The sequence below is a fragment of the Lynx canadensis genome, chromosome F1 (genome assembly GCF_007474595.2).
Source record: "Lynx canadensis isolate LIC74 chromosome F1, mLynCan4.pri.v2, whole genome shotgun sequence".
Lineage (NCBI taxonomy): Eukaryota > Metazoa > Chordata > Mammalia > Carnivora > Felidae > Lynx > Lynx canadensis.
In genome coordinates, this window is record NC_044319.2 from 27,121,688 (window position 1) to 27,141,136 (window position 19,449).

At 35.3% G+C, this 19,449-nt stretch overlaps 1 protein-coding gene across 1 annotated transcript in view; it reads right to left on the reverse strand.

The window, feature by feature from the left end:
- Window positions 1–19,449, reverse strand: part of XPR1 (xenotropic and polytropic retrovirus receptor 1) — a 215,277-nt gene that overhangs the window by 74,876 nt on the left and 120,952 nt on the right. Inside the window, exon 3 of the mRNA XM_030301934.1 lies at window positions 7,246–7,347. Coding sequence (XP_030157794.1) covers window positions 7,246–7,347 — 102 coding nt within the window. The remainder of the gene's footprint in view (window positions 1–7,245; window positions 7,348–19,449) is intronic.

Genomic DNA, 19,449 nt, shown 5'->3' on the forward strand with positions numbered 1-19,449 from the left:
TTACATCTTTCATCATATGGATATTAAAAATGAAAGTAGTCCAAAAAATGGAAAGAAAGAAGAACTGTTACTTCCTGCATGCCAGCAATGTCATGAAACAAATGCCTCCCCATCTGGCAAACTCCTCACTCATTTTACAAGGCTAACCTCAAATATTATTTTCTACGTAGTCTTTCTTGCCTAACAACTCTCAGCTACAACTTGAAACTCCCTCTACAGAGCTCTCATTAGACCACAAACATGCATACAAAGCACACTGAACATATAATTCTTTGTTTATATGTTTGTTTCATTAACCGTGAGCTCTCTAAGGCCAATGCTTCTCTCTTGAGAGCAAAAAAAATCTTCATGTTTTAATGGTGAGCAATTTTCTAATAGCTTTTTCAGATATACTTTACACAGCATAGAATTCACCGATGGTAAGCATAGTTTGGTGATTTTTAGTAAATCTGTGGAGTTGCGCAATCATCAACACCATTCAATTTTAGAACATTTCCAACATCCTATACACTTCTGTCATGGCCACTGGCTGTCATTCCTCATTCCCACCCCTAGCCCCAAGTAACCACTGATCTGCTTTCTGTTTCTATAAACTTGCCTTTTCTGGACACTTTTATAAAGGAATCATACGATGTGTTGTCTTTTGCATCTGTCTGGATTCTTAACATAATGACTTTGATGTTCATCCACAGAAGTTTGTTCTTTTTATTGCTGAATTATACTTTGTTGGGTGGATATACCACATTTTGTTTAAATATGCATGTTGATGGACAATTGTTTCTATTTTTTTACTATATAAATTATGCTATTAATATTCACATATAAATTTTTGTGTGGACTATCATCATCATCTTTATATTATAAGAGCTTGCATACAGTAGGCTCAATCAATGTTTGTTGACTGAGTGAATGAATGAATATGTAGGAAAAACTCTCTAGTAATCCAAGAGCCTATAGAGAAATAGAGGAATAATAAATGCCAGGGGTATTTTGCTAGTTTTTGAACCAGTGATTCTCTTCCTTAAGGGGAAAGCTATCTGGAAGAGCACATAAAGGAAAATCCTTGTTTGGAAGTAGGGGAGTATAAAGCATATTTCAAAAAAGAATTCAGTATTACCATAGTTACAGTGTTATACTTAGAAAAAGGGTTTAATACTTATCAATAGGTTTAAAAAGGATGAGAAACACTGCTTTTGACAAGTGTCCAAATCTATTTTTCAATGACACCACAGTTTTCTAGAGTCAGGGCTCCAAAAAGTTCAAATATATGGGACAGCACAGAATTTGGGAAAAGGTATATATGTACACAAAAATGTATTTTGGCCTATGAATTAAACTCTACAAATATACTTAAAAAATAAAAATGAATATTTCTAAGTAATTTTATAAATACTGATAAAAATAGCCTATCTTGGCAATGAATTCCAATCTCTACACATTCCAGTAAATCCAGTGACTGAATGAGAACAGATTATTTTAAGAATACATGCTTAATGCCATAAGCTCTCAGATAATAAAATATTTGATAAAAATTTCCAATAACCATTCAAAACTTTCAAAGCACCTATATGTCCCTTAAATACATTAGGGACATTAGGGTTAACGAGATCTTATTTTTATTTATTTATTTACTTATTTGTTTATTTATTTTGAAAGATACAGAGTAAAGAGTACATCTGAGCTGTCAGAGCAGAGTCCAATGTGGGCTTGATTTCAGGAACCATGAGATCATGACTTGAGGTGAAATCAAGAGTTGGACGCTCAACGGACTGAGCTACCCAGGGACCCCAACAAGGTATTTTTTTTAGTTTTCACCAGATTTATATATATTTTACTTTTAGAGAAAAGTTATTTCAGAACTATAAACTATCTTAAGAATAACAAAGCTATTATAGTTATGCAACTCAAGAATAATTGTTGATAAAACAACGTTAGTGTTTTAGAATACTTTGATTTTTTTGTATACTTATCTTGCAATGTTATGATCTTGCTAATTCAATTTATGGATGTCAGTATTATTTGAAATACAAAATTTGTAAGACGGCTGACCCATCCTAGATGATTCAGGGTAGTTAATTGTTATATTACATGACATTTTTGTGCTTTTATCTGGAATTCTTATTACCTGAGATTGTTACACCTCAAATACTGAAGTCTAAAATTTCCATGTGTGGGTAAAACAACTCCAGCCTCAGCAGACTATCTGTTATACTCCTCAATCCCAAATATGTCATGTACTTTGATTTCACAATGCATCTGGATAGGTGTTTCCCTGGAACACTGCACTCCAACTCCTCTCCGACTGTTATCCTCAATATGCTACTCCAAGAGCATGTGGAGATGCCTACGCATTTTCAAGGATGCAATTTAAATTTTACTTCTTGTGTAGGCTTTTCCTCAATCCCTCTCTTTTCCTCTAAGCAAAGTCAATGGTTCTTCATGTCACTTTCCACAGTACAAAATTTGAAAATACCAAGTATCATATTGTACATAAAAGAAATAGTACAGTTGACCAATACACACAATAGCTATTCTACTATTCCATTCTACTATTTCTTTTCATGTATTTTTTAATTTTTATTTTAAAGTTTATTTATTTTCAGAGAGACAGAGACAGCATGAGTGGTGGAGGGGCAGAGAGAGAGGGAGAGCGAGAATCCCAAGCAGGTTCCATGCTGCCAGCGCTGAGTCCGATGCAGGGCTTGAACTCACGAAACCATGAGATCATGACCTGAGGTGAAATCAAGAGTCAGATGCTTAACGGACTGAGCTACCCAGGTGCCCATATATATTTTTTAAATACCTGAGATGACCCCTCGTATTTTAATTCCCTGACCCATGTGTAGAGTTGCAACCCACAGTTTAAAAAAAACATTACTTTTGATGACAGTCGGCTTTTTTATTAAGATGCCATCCGGCAACTGTGTTACTCCATGACCATGGACATTGCCCATCTTCTCAGTCTTAGAAAGAAAGAAATGATATGACAGAAGAGAAGGACAGTGGATATGTGGATAGTACATAAATAATTTCCAACTTCTCCCCACCTCCCCATTCTTTAATAGCTCTGAAGTAAATGATTCTGTTGAAATGAACTCAAGACAATCATGATGTAGGAAAAAATAATAGGACAATGGGAATTTTAAACAATATCACAGACCCATGATCACGCTAATTAATATATACTTAATCCATGTCTTTATACATATGCAAGCAAACACATACACACATATCAGTCATTAAGCCATAATTTAGCTATGTGGGTACTAGATACATATGATCACTTGTAAAATGAATATTTACTATTTCAGTGAAAGAGATACTTATGTTTTATTACACACATTCAGTGGCATAATAATATACAATGCTTCAAATTCAGTAAGAATAAAGAAAAATAGACATAATAGGATTACAGGAATAACTGTAATAGGAATAGTTCTGAGTAACTATTATCCAATTGGTCTTGCATATATATGAAGCCTGAAAATATTCTATAGCCAAGAAATAAATCTGTTTCTAATGCCATAATTTTCATACTTCTGAATAACACTACTGTAATTTCATTCCTTCCCTCCTACCTTTCCCACTTCCCTCCCTCTTTTTTGGTAAAGAAAGAAAAGCTCATAAAATTGCTGTGAATTCAGAATAATTGAAGCCAAAAATTTAGGACAGGTCAGAAAAAACAGACTGTTTAGAAACAAAGGAAGAAGCCCTTAGCTATTTAAAACATTCCAACTGGGGCGCCTGGGTAGCTCAGTAGGTTAAGTGTCTGACTCTTGATTTCGGCTCAGGTCATGATTTCATGGTTTCGTGAGTTCAAGCCCTGTGTTGAGCTCTGAGCCGACAGGCGGAGCCTGCTTGGGATGCGCGCGCTCTCTCTCTCTCTCTCTCTCTCTCTCTCTCCCCCCCCCCCCCCCCCCCGGGTCTTATAGCACTCTCTCTCAAAATAAACAAACATTTTTAAAAAAGGCTTGCCTGTTTTAATAATGGAATATTAAAAGCAACAGACACATTCTAATATTTTGTTTTTATGTAGGCACATGAAAACATGGCTTGGAAGGTAAGTATTTTGAATGGAGAAAGCAAACTGGTTCAAAAAGAAAGGTATTGTAACATGAAGTCATTAATATTACCAATGGAAAAGGATATTACTGATCACCACAAAAAAAGATCTCTGACACTATTGCCTCTAGAATTGATGCCATTTTTAGTACTCAAAGAGACCTAGGAGACTTCAGTAATTAGTAATGTTATCACCAAAAAGGAGCCTTCCTTTAAAAAAACTTCCCTCTCCTCCCACGGTCTAAAAGATTTTATATATTAATATAAGTAAAATAAAGAGCAATACAATGACTTACATGACTGACATCAAACTATTGTCAATTGTTTCTAACTCATTACATGTGGAACCCTAGAGGACTGGGAATGAATTTGCTCATCTTACAACAAGGTACATAGAGGCCTAAGAAGGTTAAATGGTAAACTTCTTCTAAAAAAATAGTAAGGTTCAGAAATCCAAAACATAACTGGTAGGTAACAGAACTGGCATGAAAATAAATATGTACATTTTAATAGTATTCATTCTATGTTTTGTTTGGCTTTTATAGCATTTTTTGGGGGGTACTTAAAAGCTTCAGTCAAGACTATATCTCACTTGAAAGTGACCATTATTAGCTGACCATTAAATAATCTGTGAGATATAAGTGGTGGAGGTAGGTTTATACGCTAAACTCATCCCTGTTATTTTAGTTATTTATAGTTTTTCTGTGTCCTAGTCTCTGAGGATTGCTGTCTATAAGATAATCTGCCACAGAGCAGGTGGCTAAATAAGGAGGAAAATGATACTGTCTAGAACAAGTGCCAAATTCTATTTCTGTCAATCATGTCTTCATATTACCCATCACTTCCTGACCTGGCAAAAAGTCAGTCTGAAGACTATCAATTTGTACCTCCTCTGTGGTGACATCAAGAGACATGCCCTACTGGTCCTGCCAACACACTAGGAAAAAGGAAGTCATTTAATCACAGCCTCCAAACTTTCAATAGTAGAAAGCCTAAAATTATTTTTGAAAAATAATGAAATTTAAGATACCATTTTTCAAACTAGGGTTATAACTCAATATGGGGTCATAAAAGCAATTGTGTGGATCATAAATTGGCATATTATAAGTCAAAGAGAAATAATTATAGAAAACAATATATACTACACATAGTAAGGATATTATTCCATGAAAAAATATTAATTATTTAAATATACTGCATATATACACATATATAGATGCATACAAACATACATAAAATACACATATCTGACTAGGTGTGATGGGTCACATTTGTATACAGTTTTTACTACAACTTAACATGTAGTATGTATCTCTTATTAACAGTAGATATTTTTTTTTCTTTGTATACCAATAAGCATTATCTACTCTTTGTGATCTCAATAATCCACATAGAACTGGGCTCAGAGATCTTTCCAAAAAAAAATCACAGAAAAAAAAAAAGCTAATAAACTTGACCTTTATATTTTTCATTTACAGGCGTAGGTCATATCCTATAGCCTTTTCTCAGTCTAAACACTCTTTCCCCTGCAAATGCCTTCCTCTTAGCTTCCTCTTCCTCATTCTTCATTACATGGCTGCCCTCTCCTTCTCTGTCTACACTGCTAGTTCCTCTTTCACTCCTACTCCTAATTATGGAAATTATCTCTGTTCTTGCACATTGCAATTGTTCTGTGCATTTTCCCCTTGTTGAAAATCTATCCACTGCACAGTTTCAAATAATATTGCTATTTTGTCTCTGCATTCTAGGTACTTACAGTGTAGTGCAAAGGACATGCTATGCCCTTTCATGGCTCTGTGTCTCTGCATAAACTGCTCTCTTTGCTTAGGAAGTCTAGCCGTAAGGGAGAGGTGAGGAGAACTAAGGCATTTGCTTCCTTTTTTGTTTCTTTTTTGCTAAAAGGCAGTGACTTGCTAAGGAGATTAAACCAGTTAAAAGGAAAATCAACGATGCGTTTATTTACTAATTCTTAGAAGAAATAATTACTGGCGCAAGGTCTTGAGGAGCTAAAATTTAATCAGTAGTTGCAGAGATCTGCCATGGACTAAAGAGGGATATCTTTTCTAAAAAGATTGGAGGGAAATAAATCAGGGTAAGAATGTGAACAAGTATTTTGGGGGAGGGGTGGCCTAGATCTGCATAAGTATTATACACCAACAGGAGCTGAAGGCCTTTATTTTTATTTGTAAGGAAGGAGTATAGTATAATGAGCATGATGGGAAAGATGGTGGGGTCAGAAAATTCAAGACAATGGAGTTGGGTCCAAAAAAAAAATTTTGGAGCATGGAAAAGGGCACTGATTAGGACCTGTGGGTAGCTTTGAAGACACAGTTAAGAATGTAACAGTGAATTTACACTGGTTCAAACTTGTTCTGGTATGTGATTTTTTTCCCCTAGCTATCCTAAGCACCCAGGGAATAGGCATGGAGAAGGAAAGGCTGGATTGGTTCACAGTTGGAATTTTGCTAGGCAGAAGCAGTACAAAGCAATGAGGGTAAAAGGATTTAAAAAGCACAAGGGACAAAACGGTTAAGATGACTAACAGAGAGGGAAGTAATTCTGGGAGGGGTCTTGTCAACTGGAATAGATGAAGGAGTCAAGAAACTTGAGCTCTGTGAGACAGAAAAACAGAAGTTAAAGGACTAGGGGAGTAAACATATATAAAAAACAGAATTTTAAAGGGTCAGATATAAATAAATAGAAGTTCTAGTATTTCCTCCTCAACTCCAATGGCATCTTGTAGATGCCACTCTGGAGACAATGCTCTAGAGAGATAGAAATGAGTACTCTATACAATGGACAGACAAAAGAAATGTAATTAATAAGCAGGAACTGCTTATTTAGCTGTAATTTAGCTTTGAGATGATAAAATCAAATTTCTGAGTCTTTAAAGCTTTAGCCTGGACTTGAGCGAAGCTCTACAAAGTACTGGTTCACAAGGAGGTTCCCAAATCCTTGCAACTGCAAAAGAATCTAGGCAATGACCATATTAGGCTTAAATACTGAAGCACCAGATGCATTCCTACCTTAGCTATAGAAAACATCCCTAAATGCAGTATAGGAAGGAAAACAAGCCACCATTTTAAAATAATGATCAGAAGGTTAAATAAACAATGACATGCAGAGTTTCTCTTTCTGTAACAGCAGAAATTCTATTGTATGTTGTACCAAAAAACTACTCACCTGAATAAAATGTGTTGATTTTGGCAAGTTCCTTTTCACAGGTTTGGAAAAATTTTTCTTCAAACTTGGCAAAATACCTCTTTACTGTGTCCTCATCTGTAACTGAAAGCAAGGAAAACATTTAAATTTAATGACCAAAGGTCAATTAAGAAAGCTAGGGAAAGGGTGCCCGGGTAGCTCAGCTGGCTAAGCATCTGACTCTTGATTTCAGCTCATATCTTGATCTCAGGGTCATGAGTTTAAGCCCCTCACTGGACTCCATGTTGGGCGTGAAGCCTATTGGGAAAACACAAACACAAAAACCAAAACAAAAACCAGGCACCTGGGTGGCTCAGTCGGTTAAGCGTCTGACTCTTGATTTCAGCGCAGGTTATGATCCCAAGGTCCCTGGGATTGAGCCCCGAGTTGGGCTCTGCCCTAGCCAGGAACAGAGTCTGCTTGGGATTCTCTCTCCCTCTCTCTCTCTGCCCCTCCCCCACTTGTATAAGCTCTGTCTCTCTTGGTTTTGGCTCAGGTCATGGTCTCACAGTTTCATGAGTTTGAACCCCGCATCAGGCTCCACGCTGGCACTATGGAGCCTGCTTGGGATTCTTTCTCTCTCCCTCTCTCTCTGCTCCTTCCCCACTTGCGCTGTCTCCGTCTCTCTCAAAATAAATAAACTTTAACACATAAATAAACTTAAAAAAATACATTAGGGAAATAAAATTTAAACTTACTACTTTTTCAGTATTCAAAATGACAACAATGAATTGTGAACCATATTAAGAAAAGACTACTGGGGCACCTGGGTGGCGCAGTCGGTTAAGCGTCCGACTTCAGCCAGGTCATGATCTCGAGGTCTGTGAGTTCGAGCCCCGCGTCAGGCTCTGGGCTGATGGCTCAGAGCCTGGAGCCTGTTTCCGATTCTGTGTCTCCCTCTCTCTCTGCCCCTCCCCCATTCATGCTCTGTCTCTCTCTCTCTCCCAAAAATAAATAAACGTTGAAGAAAAGACTACTAAAAGGCCTCTTTATAGGAATGCAGCCATTTTTTAACTGGATGAGACTCTAAATCTCCACTATGATAAATTTACAGTGGTGGAGAAAACAAGTGTTCTAAGACTTGGGGACAGGAAGATGCTACTGGAGACAGAGGTGATCAAGGAAGAGTCAAGGTGCTGGGAGTTGAAAATGAATAGGATTCAGCAAAAGTAAATATTTCAGGGAATAAAAAAAGGAACAAAAATGAAGACATGAATATGTAATATGTTCCTGGGAAAAAAAATGAATCAATTGTTCCTACTATATTAAATTGCTATCAACTCATTTTCACTTAGCTGCACCAGCATAGAAAAATGTAGACTGATGGTTATAAATTAGATATTTTAAGGCTACAGATGCTGGGTATGAACATAAGTGGGTTGAGCAAATGGGTGACTGTGCAAGTATAGTGATAAATGGCAACAGACATCTTCAGGATAAGGAGTGGTATGCATTCTGGCAAGTGAGAGCGTATGTCCATCTAGCTAGTTGCTGCCCTGTGGCAATAGGTGGTTAAGGTTGTCAGATCTTCCAATTTTCAGGAGAAGTCATAAATCTAGATATTTTAAAAACACAGTATAGGCCAATCAATATATGTCTCTGCAGGCTGGATCCACTTTGTGAGTTCTATCATATAGCTATTAATTTACTGAATATCGTAAGTACAGACATATGTAGCTTCAGGAAACCCACCTCCCCAAGCCTAAATGGGTATGTTTCTTGCCCAAGTGAGATCTGACTAGACTCCAGATGCTAATTATAATGCAGAACTATCCTATTTCTGGATCTCTCGGGCATCCTAAGCTTAAAATGTCTAGGAAAAAGTATAGATTCTTTTATGTCCCTCAGATGTTTCAAATCTTAGTGCAATCCCCAAAACCCTTAAACAATTCAACTATCCAGGAATAAGAGAAAATGGTATTTCCTTGAGTAATATGCAACACCTACATATATACTATTTCTTTGTAACAGAGATACTTTAAACAAAAACAAAAGTTTAAAGTGAAGTTGTAGGGGTGCCAGAGTGGTTCAGTCAGTTAAGCATCAGACTTTAACTCAAGTCATGGTCTCGCAGTTCTTGAGTTCAAACTCTGCATCAGGCTCTGTGCTGACAGCTCAGAGCCTGGAGACTGCTTCAGATTCTGTGTCTCCCTCTTTCTCTGCCCCTCTCGCACGCGGTCTCTCTCAAAAATAAACATTAAATTTTTTTTTTTAATTAAAAAGAAATGAAGTTCTAATAAGCATGTCAAATCTATTCATTTAATTTGAGTAACGCAAATGTGACAAAAAATACCACTACACAAAACCTTAAGTTTTATTTGTATATCTACTTCTTTATTTCTTATACTTTAGAACTTAATAGATAATGCAGGATTCTACCGATTTTGCAGGGAAGAAAGGATGGCCACTCTTAACTTCTTCATGTAAGCTCAGTAATTTAGGTACACTAAAGGCTATAGCTGCCCAAGGCCACTGAGAATTATTTTTTCAAAGTATAAAGCCGGTCAAAGCTTTCTTTTAAGGTGACCTTGAGTTAGAGATGATCCGTGGTAACAGATGCTACTCTTATAATAACATCTAGCTGTAGCTGATTTAAAATAAGAGTTAATTACCTATTTTCTTTTCATTTTTATTTTATTCTTCATTGTATTGTTAGGAAAGAAAACCTAAAACCAAAATATGGGCTTGGTCATACTTACTTTGTTTCCCTATTAACAGAGAGCTTTCATTAACACACATTAACATGAGATGATGGAAATAAAGTTGTTCACCAAAGCGATTTAAATATAGCTTGTTTTAAAAATAATTTTAACATACTAATATTTATATAGAGGTTGCATATTCAGCAACATCAACTATTTAAAATATTACCAAGAACAAAGAAACCAAAAAACCTAAATAAGCCTCTGAGAAACTAAAACATAATAAATTTTATGTATTAAAGTATGTAACATTCTACTCATGAATCAATCTCATAAGAATTCTTCATTTCCTCAACTAGAGACTGTTTTATCTAAAATACCAGCAGTCTCTTATGTAGATTTCTGGTTCCCATATAACTTAATGCCCACAAATTACAAGAGGGTAAGACAAGCTTACAGCAACACTAAAAAGTAATAGCAAAAAAGAGAGAAAAGTAATAGCAAAAAAGAGGGAAGAATTATACATAAAAATAGATTTGCATATACAGATACTTTCCATTTTTGAAAGTTCAAGTTACACCACTTTACTTTTACATAAAAAGACATAACATCAGTACCTGTTTTTGCTAACTGAAAAGAAACCTGAAGAGGATTTCTGCTTTTACAAAAAAAATGTTTTTTAAAGTTTTCAGCATTTGTTTTGCAGCAGGCCATTACAAAGGCAGCCAGCACCCTGAGCAGTGAGAGTGACCCCACAAAGCACCTTCTCCGAGAACTGCACTCAGTATCTCAGCATCAAGCCACCATAGCTTTGAACCATGTCAGTGAGCATCTGTGCCTTATCTTGATTTATTTTGTGCATCTGTGACCAAAGTATATCCTAAGGTATCAGAAAAGCATAAGAGAGGATATTTTGGGGGCCTGGGAACACTAAAAATTGTTATAAATTTATATTTATAAAAATATAAATATATATTTATATTTATAAAATTGTATATAAATTAATGGTAACAGTATCTTCACTATACATCATTTTGGCTTATGAAAGGTTTCATAGGAACAGTCTATTTTGGGGGAAACTTGTACACAGAGATTTAAGATTAAGATAAAGGGAGCGTCAAATCAGTGAGGAAAGAATGGACTATATAAAAACAGGGTTGAGCCATCCATTTAAATAAACTCCAAATGGAGTTAAAGAAACAATATTAGAAAATAGCAGAAAAAAATTAAATAACCCTACATGGGGAAAGTACCCTACACACTACACAAAACAGGCCATAAAGAGAATGACTGACATTCTCACATAACGAAAAATCTCCATTCTACAAGATACCAGAAGCAAAGTTAAAAGACAGGGAAAATGTATCTGCAACATTTAAAATAAAGGATTCACATGCAAAATAGACTTTAAAAATTTCTTACAAATCAGTATTACAAGATATTCCATAAGAAAAATGGGTACATTAAAGGAATCCATAGAAAAATACAAATGGCCAATGAACAAAAGAAAGGATGCTTAACAGCCCAGATATCAGATGTTACTTCAAAATAATGAAATATAATTTTTAAACCATCATAATGGAATAAATTTTAAAGTATTTTTTCAGCAATGGTAAAGGTAAATGAACTCTTGCTCCCTGTTGGTGAGAATGTAAATTTGCAAATCCATTTAGGAAGGCCATCAAAATTTTCAGTGTGTTCAATCCCACATGTAAGAAATATATTCTAAAGGAATCTCTGCACAAAAGGATGTGTGCACAGGGATGTTCGTGCAACACTGTTTTTAATAGTAATAAAACAAAGTAACATCCAACAAAAGGGGAACAGATAAATTATAATATCATATAACACTATGCAGCCATTTAAAAAAGATAGACATACATCCTGGTTATGTATGAAAATTGTAAGACACTGCTGATGAAAAATTTAAATAAGAGAATATATACAGCATGATCTCATTTATGAAAAAATATGTGCATAAATCAATATTCATATGTACATTCATAGAAAGAAGACTGGAAGAATGCATAACAAACTGTTAATTGTGGTTATTTCATTTGAAAGAGGAGAAGGTATGAAAGGGAATCTCACATTTCGCTATCTATATTCATTGTATTGCTTGAATTCATTACAATGAGATGTAGCCACGGATGATAAATAAATTACATTGTATAAAGAGTATTATTAACTGGAAGGAAAAAAAGTAACATGCGGCATACAAATCTTTAAATTATACATAGTAAAATCTAACCAGCACAGCTAGTTGAAAAAAAGTTAACTGTATCAGAATTTAGATGAAAACAGGATGATTAAGCCCTTCACCTCAGTTATGAGAAGTTGGTGGAATGCTGATTTCTAGAATATCCATTTCTATTATGCTTCCTATAACCTATCTGCTGAATAATGTTAGAAATCAATAATCCTAAACTGAAGAAACAGAATTTTAGTGTTCAGAAATCAACTAGCCAGTTTCCCGTTTTAGAGTTGAGAAAATACAGGTGTAGAGAACCTAGATAACACGATTTTTTTCCCCCTCCAGTAACAATGTAAATTTTACAGAAACTCACTATATTTTCTTATTATAAAATAAAGAATATAAAAGTGACATCTATTTGTTACTGAAATGTTATGCACTGAACTGTGCAGCCACCCTCTCCCAAAATTTAAATGTTGAATCCCTAATCCCCAATGTGATTGTATTTAAAGTTTATTTATTTTGAGAGAGAGCGCACAAGCAGGGGAAGGGCAGAAAACGAAAGAATCCCAAGCAGGCTCCACACTGTCAGCACAGAGCCCAACGTAGGGCTCAAACTCACAAACTGTGAGATCCTGACCCGAGCCAAAATCAAGAGTCAGACATTTAACCAACTGAGCCACCCAGGTGCCTCCTCGACGTGACTGTATTCAGAGGCAGGGCCTCTGAAGAGGTTTATTAAGATGAAATGACGTCATAAGGATGACCTTATTCCAAAAGGGCTGGTGTCCTTATTAGAAGAGAAAGAGACATGAGAAATACCCCTGTATGTGGACACCGAGGAAAGGCAGGTGAAAAGTAGCCAGAAAAGGCCCTCTGCGAGCCATACTAGAAGAGCTTGCACCTGATCTTGCATTTTAATCCTCCAAAACTGTGAGATCATAAAGTTCTACTGATTAAGCCACACAGTCTATGGTATTCTGTTATGACAGCCCAAGCACACTAATACAATGAATTTAACATGTCCTTAATTCAGTAATTAATCTCAAAAGATTAAGCCTACTTTTAAAAAAGGTAGCATAAATAACTACAAATCTTAACAACACATATCAACAATTCTAAGATTAGCATCAACAGGAAAAATCCCTGGAAGACAAAGGGGTGAAAAAAATCCAGAATTGGTCAAGAATGATTCAGAGAACACTGCTGTAGAGAACCCTTTGCTCTGAATTAAATAAATATTAAGTCAGCTATACTAAAGAGACAGGGAGAGAAAATGAGGGACAGATTTCTTTGTCATTTCTATTATGGTCAAAATTTTACCTCAAATTTGGAGATGACAGAAAATTTTTTTCTCATCCACCCCCAAATTAGGAAATTAATAGCAAATGACTCTAAGAGTACTAATCAAGGTAAAACATCCCTACTGCATAGCAACCACCATCAAGTGCTTTTTGCTGCAACTGTCAGGAATATTTTTCTTTTTATATGAGACTTGTCATTCTACTTTCACATGCAGTCTCTCAAAAATCTACTTCTTAAAACCATTATTAATTTCTTCAAATATCTTATATGCTCCATTCAACTTTTTTTTTTAATTTTTTTTAACGTTTTATTTATTTTTGAGACAGGGAGAGACAGAGCATGAACGGGGGAGGGTCAGAGAGAGGGAGACACAGAATCTGAAGCAGGCTCCAGGCTCTGAGCTGTCAGCACAGAGCCCAACGTGGGGCTCGAACTCACGGACCGTGAGATCATGACCTGAGCTGAAGTCGGCCGCTTAACCGACTGAGCCAGCCAGGCACCCCCCATTCAACTTTTTATTACAACTTTCCATGTTCTTAATTTCCAGCTCTATGATACCGAAAGGAGGGATTTTTTTTTTTTTTAATCTTTTTAGATCTTATGTCCAACATAATGTCTGGTAGACAGTATGTGCTTCATACATTATTTTTTGAAACTGCTAATGTTGAAATGATGTTAATAATGTTTGCAAAAAATTATGATGTATTTATTAAGTTTTAAAAATGAAACTCCAGGGGCACATGGGTGGCTCAGTTGATTAAGCGTCTGACTCTTGAATTTGGCTCATGTCATGATCTCATGGTTTATGAGATCAAGCCCTGCATCAGGCTCCGCCCTAACAGGGTGGAGCCTGCTTGGGATTCTCTCTCCCTCTCTCTCTCTGCCTCTCCCCCAGTCACATACTCCCTCTCTTTCTTTCTCTCTCAAAAAAATAAACACTAAAAAAAATGAAACTCCAATAATTGGATATTCATGCACAAACGAATTAAGTTGTATCCCAACCTCATGCCATATATGAAACAGCTAAATGAATCAAAGACCTAAATGTAAAAGCTAAAACTATAAAACTTTCAAAAGAAAACAGGCATAAATCTTCATGACCTTAGATGACACAATGGTTTCTTAGATATGACACAAAAAGCAGTAGGGATGAAAGAAAAAGTTGATAAATTGGACTTCATCAAAATTAAAAACTTATGTGTTTGAAAGAACACTATGAAGAAAGTAAAAGAACCCCCACAGAATGGGAGAAAATATCTATAAACCATATATCAGATAAGGTCTAGTATCCAGAATATATAAAGAACTCTTAGGATTCAACAATAAAAAGACAGATAACCCAATTAAAAAATGGGCAAAGGATCTGAATAAACATTTCTCCAGAAAAATATACAAATGGCCAATGGCATATGAAAACATTTCAACATCAACAGTCATTAGGGAAATGCAAATCAAAACCACAATGCCACTTCATATCCACTAGGATGGCTATGATTAAAAAAGAGAGAGACAGACAAACAGACAATAACGAAAACTGACACAAATGAAGAGACATTAGCACCCTCATACATTGCTGGTGGGAATGTCAAAATGGTGCAAGCACTTTGGAAAACAGTTTGGCAGTTCCTCAAAAAACTAAATATACAATCACCATATGATCTAGCAATTCCACTTCTAGATACATACCCAAGGGAAGCGAAAACATGTTTACACAAAAACTTATACACAAATGTCTATAGCAGCATTATTTGTAATAGCCAAAAAGTGAAAACAATCCAAGTGTCAATATATCAACTGATTAATGTATAAACAAAATATGGCCTACCCATATAATGGAATATTATTCAGCCATAAGAATGAATGAAGTACTATTACATGCTACAGCATGGATAAATCTTGAAAACATTATGCAAAGGGAAGAAGCCAGGCACTAAAAACCACACATTCCATTTATATGAAATGTCCAGAGCAGACAAATTCACAGAAGCAGAAAGTAGATTAGTTGTTGGCATGGGCTGTGGGGGGGAGGAGGAGGGGATGAAGAATGATGAAATGTTCTGGAATTAGACAGTAGGGACAGTTGTAGAATTTTGTGAATGTATTAGAAATTACTAAATTATATACTTTTAAAGGGTAATTTTTGTAGTATCTGAATTATATCTCAATAAAATACATTTTAGCTCCAAATGCACTGATAAATTAAAACATTCATTTACTTATTCAACAAATAATGATTGTGCCTATTAGATGCTAGGCTCTGTGCTAAATGATGGGGATATGTAAGTAATGATGAACAAGGTGGATGTGACTCCTGTCCCTTAAAGACTGTGCATTCAAGTGACTGAGGCAGAAAGAAACTCACACAAATAAAAAAAAGAATTACAAACTGAAAAGTGCTGTGAAGGCAACAGGGTATAAGAAGGGAGGTAGGTACTGGGATGTTTAGCTCTCCTTCAGGCAGGGTAAGAGATGGTCAGCAAAGATCTCATCTTAGGAGATGACATTTAATCTGAAACCTGAACCTAAAGGACGAGAAAGAACAAGAGCAAGAGCAAAACAGTTCCCAAGAGTGGCAATAACAGATTAGGAAAGGAGCTGGGGTGCTTGAGAACCTGAAAGGCAGGTTACTATGGAACTGAACAGCAGGTAGTGATAGGAGGTTAAGATTAGGGCGGTAGGCAAAGGCCTTTACACGTGGGAAGGCCATGTCATAGAGTTTGAATTTTATCCTAAGTGCAATGGAAAATATTGAAGGGTTTTAAGCAGGAATCTAAAAAGTAGAATTAGTTTACTTTCACTAAATGATTATTTAAAATAGCATTTCCCAGGACATTAGGTATGAGATGAATGGAGAAGAATTCCAAGGAATTCAAGTAAGTTTGGGAAGTATGAGTGCAAACAGAAGTCAACTGATCTCTTTAGGGTAATAGTTCTCAACTGGGGATGGTTTTGCCTCCCAGGAGTTATTTGGCAACGTCTGGAGACATTTTGGGTTGTCACAACAGGAAGGGTATTGCTAGAATATAATGGATAGAGGACAGGGATGCTGCTAAACATCCTACAAGGGCCAGGACTTCATCCTCTCTCTCCCCTCCTTCTCAACAAAGAATTATCCAGTCCAAAGTGTCAACAGTGCCACAGCTGGAAAACTCTGCTTTAAGGGTAAAGAAGCATTACTATGCTAATATGCATTGTTATTATTCTATGAGAAGGAGATATAGTATATTGTGTTTCTCAAAGTTATTTATAAGAATATAATCTTTCTTTGGGGTGGAGGGGGAACGGCAGGGGAAAGATGGGAAAGGGGGTGTAGAGTATCTAGCAAAACTTCCAAGAACATTACTCTGTGGAACACTAGTTGGAGAGGCACTAACTTTAATATCACCTCTTTATATTTTTATTATATTCCATATCCAATAGTTGCTATGACTTCTTAGCCTCTCAAAAACTACTCATAAATGAAAGAGCTGATGAATAAAAATTAACATGTGACTGTGTTCCATCACATATAGGAAGAATATTTAGCACTACTGATTTCACGTTTTTAAGGAGAAAAGGTGTTTTTTTTTTAAGTGTGATTTACAAATTAGGAATAAATAACTTGAAATTCTATTTTTTCTCAAATGCTACTTCATCAACAGATGGGTGAATTATATAAAGCATATGGCTAAGAAGATTTCAAAAATAAAAATGTTACTCTAAAATCACTGGTGTAGTAGAAATAGAACTGGGAGTCATTCATTCAACAAGTATTAAGTCCCTTGTATGTACGAGGCAGGCACCAGGGATACAATAATAAGCAAAATGCATGTAGACTCCACCCTCAGAGATTACACTCTACCTGAGGAAACAGATTTTAATCAAATAATCACACAAATACACAAAACGTAATATGGGTTTTGAAGAAAATGTAAACATGAGAAAAAATAGCAGTGGGATCTATCTAGTCTGCAAGGAGTTGAGGGAAGGGAGGTGCGGGAGTTTCTGAAGAAGTGTCACCTCAGATGAAATCTGAAGGATAAGTAGGCATTTAGATAGAGCTTAAGTGCTCTAAGCATATATGCCAGAACAGCATATAGATGCTGTGGAAGGAGGCATAGTACATTTGAGAAACTAAAGACTATGTGACTGGATGGAACCCAGGGGGCAAGGACAACAATGGTGGCAGTTAAGGCCAAACAGGCAAGCAGGGATCTGATTGGTTAGGATCTTGAAAAATAAAGGGCTAGCCTTTTTCCTATGACCAACGAGACATCTTTGAAGAATTTTAAGCAGAGGAATAATTGTGATCAGATATGCTTTGTAAATAAAGGGATATGGGAGACCACTCAGATGTAGCACAATAGTTACCATGATAGCCTTAACTAGGGTGAAGTCACTGGAGATAAGAAGTGGAGAAATTCAAGAGACAATATTGAAATCAATATGGTTTTAGTGACATATTGGATATGGTTCTATTGTCAATTACCTGTATTACCTTGAGTAAGTGAATCTCTGGCTCTTGTTTTCTCTTTGACAAATGAGAGTATTTCATTAGGCAATCTCTAGGTCCCCCTGCAGTTCCAAATTTCCTATTCCATAATTAAAGCTGCTATTTTCTGCAAAACCCAACTACACTGAAGGGTCCTAAGCAAAACTTTATGATCTATTTTGAGGTTCCATCAGATGAGGTTAATTAAAAGTGCTTTTAAAATAGTTATGGTAGAACAACAAAAAATTCTTTTAATTCAGACAGTGACCTGTAACTGAGATGAAATTATTGGCACTAACTCTGATACACTCAAAAGTATTTATCACCTCAATGAATATTTACCTAATGTCTGCTAGGCAAAAAAATAAAAAAATAATAAATGAAATAGTGGTAATTCTAACATGAGCGCAACTCAATAGTAAAGCAGGTATTATATGCTAGTGTTTTCAAATGTGTTTTGTCCCTGTAACCTCTAAAAGAATTTTGGAAAACTTTCTTACATATATTTAAGTTATGACAAAAGATTCTGTACACATTTAAATAGTTTAAATGTAATTTTTGGTGCACTGTAATTATTTACAGTTTAAAACAAAATGACACTGTTTCTAATGTGGCTAATGGAATTTAAATGCCATCATAATATGGTAACTACTATCATTCATTATTAAATATACACATAAGCTCTTCTTTAACAGTTGGAAATTTTATATCATTTTGGGTTTTTTTTTTTCCATTTTGTTTTCTTGAATTTGCATTTCTACTCTACTCATATTACAGAATTTATTCTAATATATTTTTAGCTTTGAAAGTCATTTATTGATCATCCTATCATACTTCCTAGCCATTAAGTATATATAAATTACAATTTAAATACAAAAACTTTCCTAACCATAAAGCTCTAAATATTAAAATTTCTTCTGGATTGGGTTACCATTAGAATTATTAGAACATACTACATCAACACAATATAAATATGTAATAAATTTTGACAAGTATTAAACACAAGTAAAATGTTACTGGGAATTGGAAAATAAACTTAATTTTTAAATTTAAATAGATAGAGCTTTCCTCCCAATTAGCTCATATACCCACTGATAAATGTTACATTACTGCTAGCATGATGAATATCAGATTGGTAGAATTTAAGAATATTGTAGAATGAGACAATTAAGAAACACTGATATCACTATTTTTCATCTTATAGATATAACTGCTGAGAAATACTTTTCACATAAATAAGCTCAGATTGAAAGTTTATTGTAGCAATGTGAATTTTCTGAACTACTTACAAGTGTCTTCCAATAACTGCAAAGGGATTTTTTGTTAAAAATTAATTTTAATAATACACAAGCTGACAATTAAGTCTTCTTTCCAATTCACTGACAACAAACAATGAAAACAATTTTACTTCAAAAGGATTTGTTACCCTGTAAAACAAAAGGATTTGTTACCTTGTTTTTTAAAAAAAGTTTATTTATTTTGAGAGAGAGAGAGAGAGAGCTGGAGAGGGGCAGTGAGAAAAGGAGAAAGAGAGAATCCCAAGCAGGTTCCACACTGTCAGCTCAGAGCCTGAG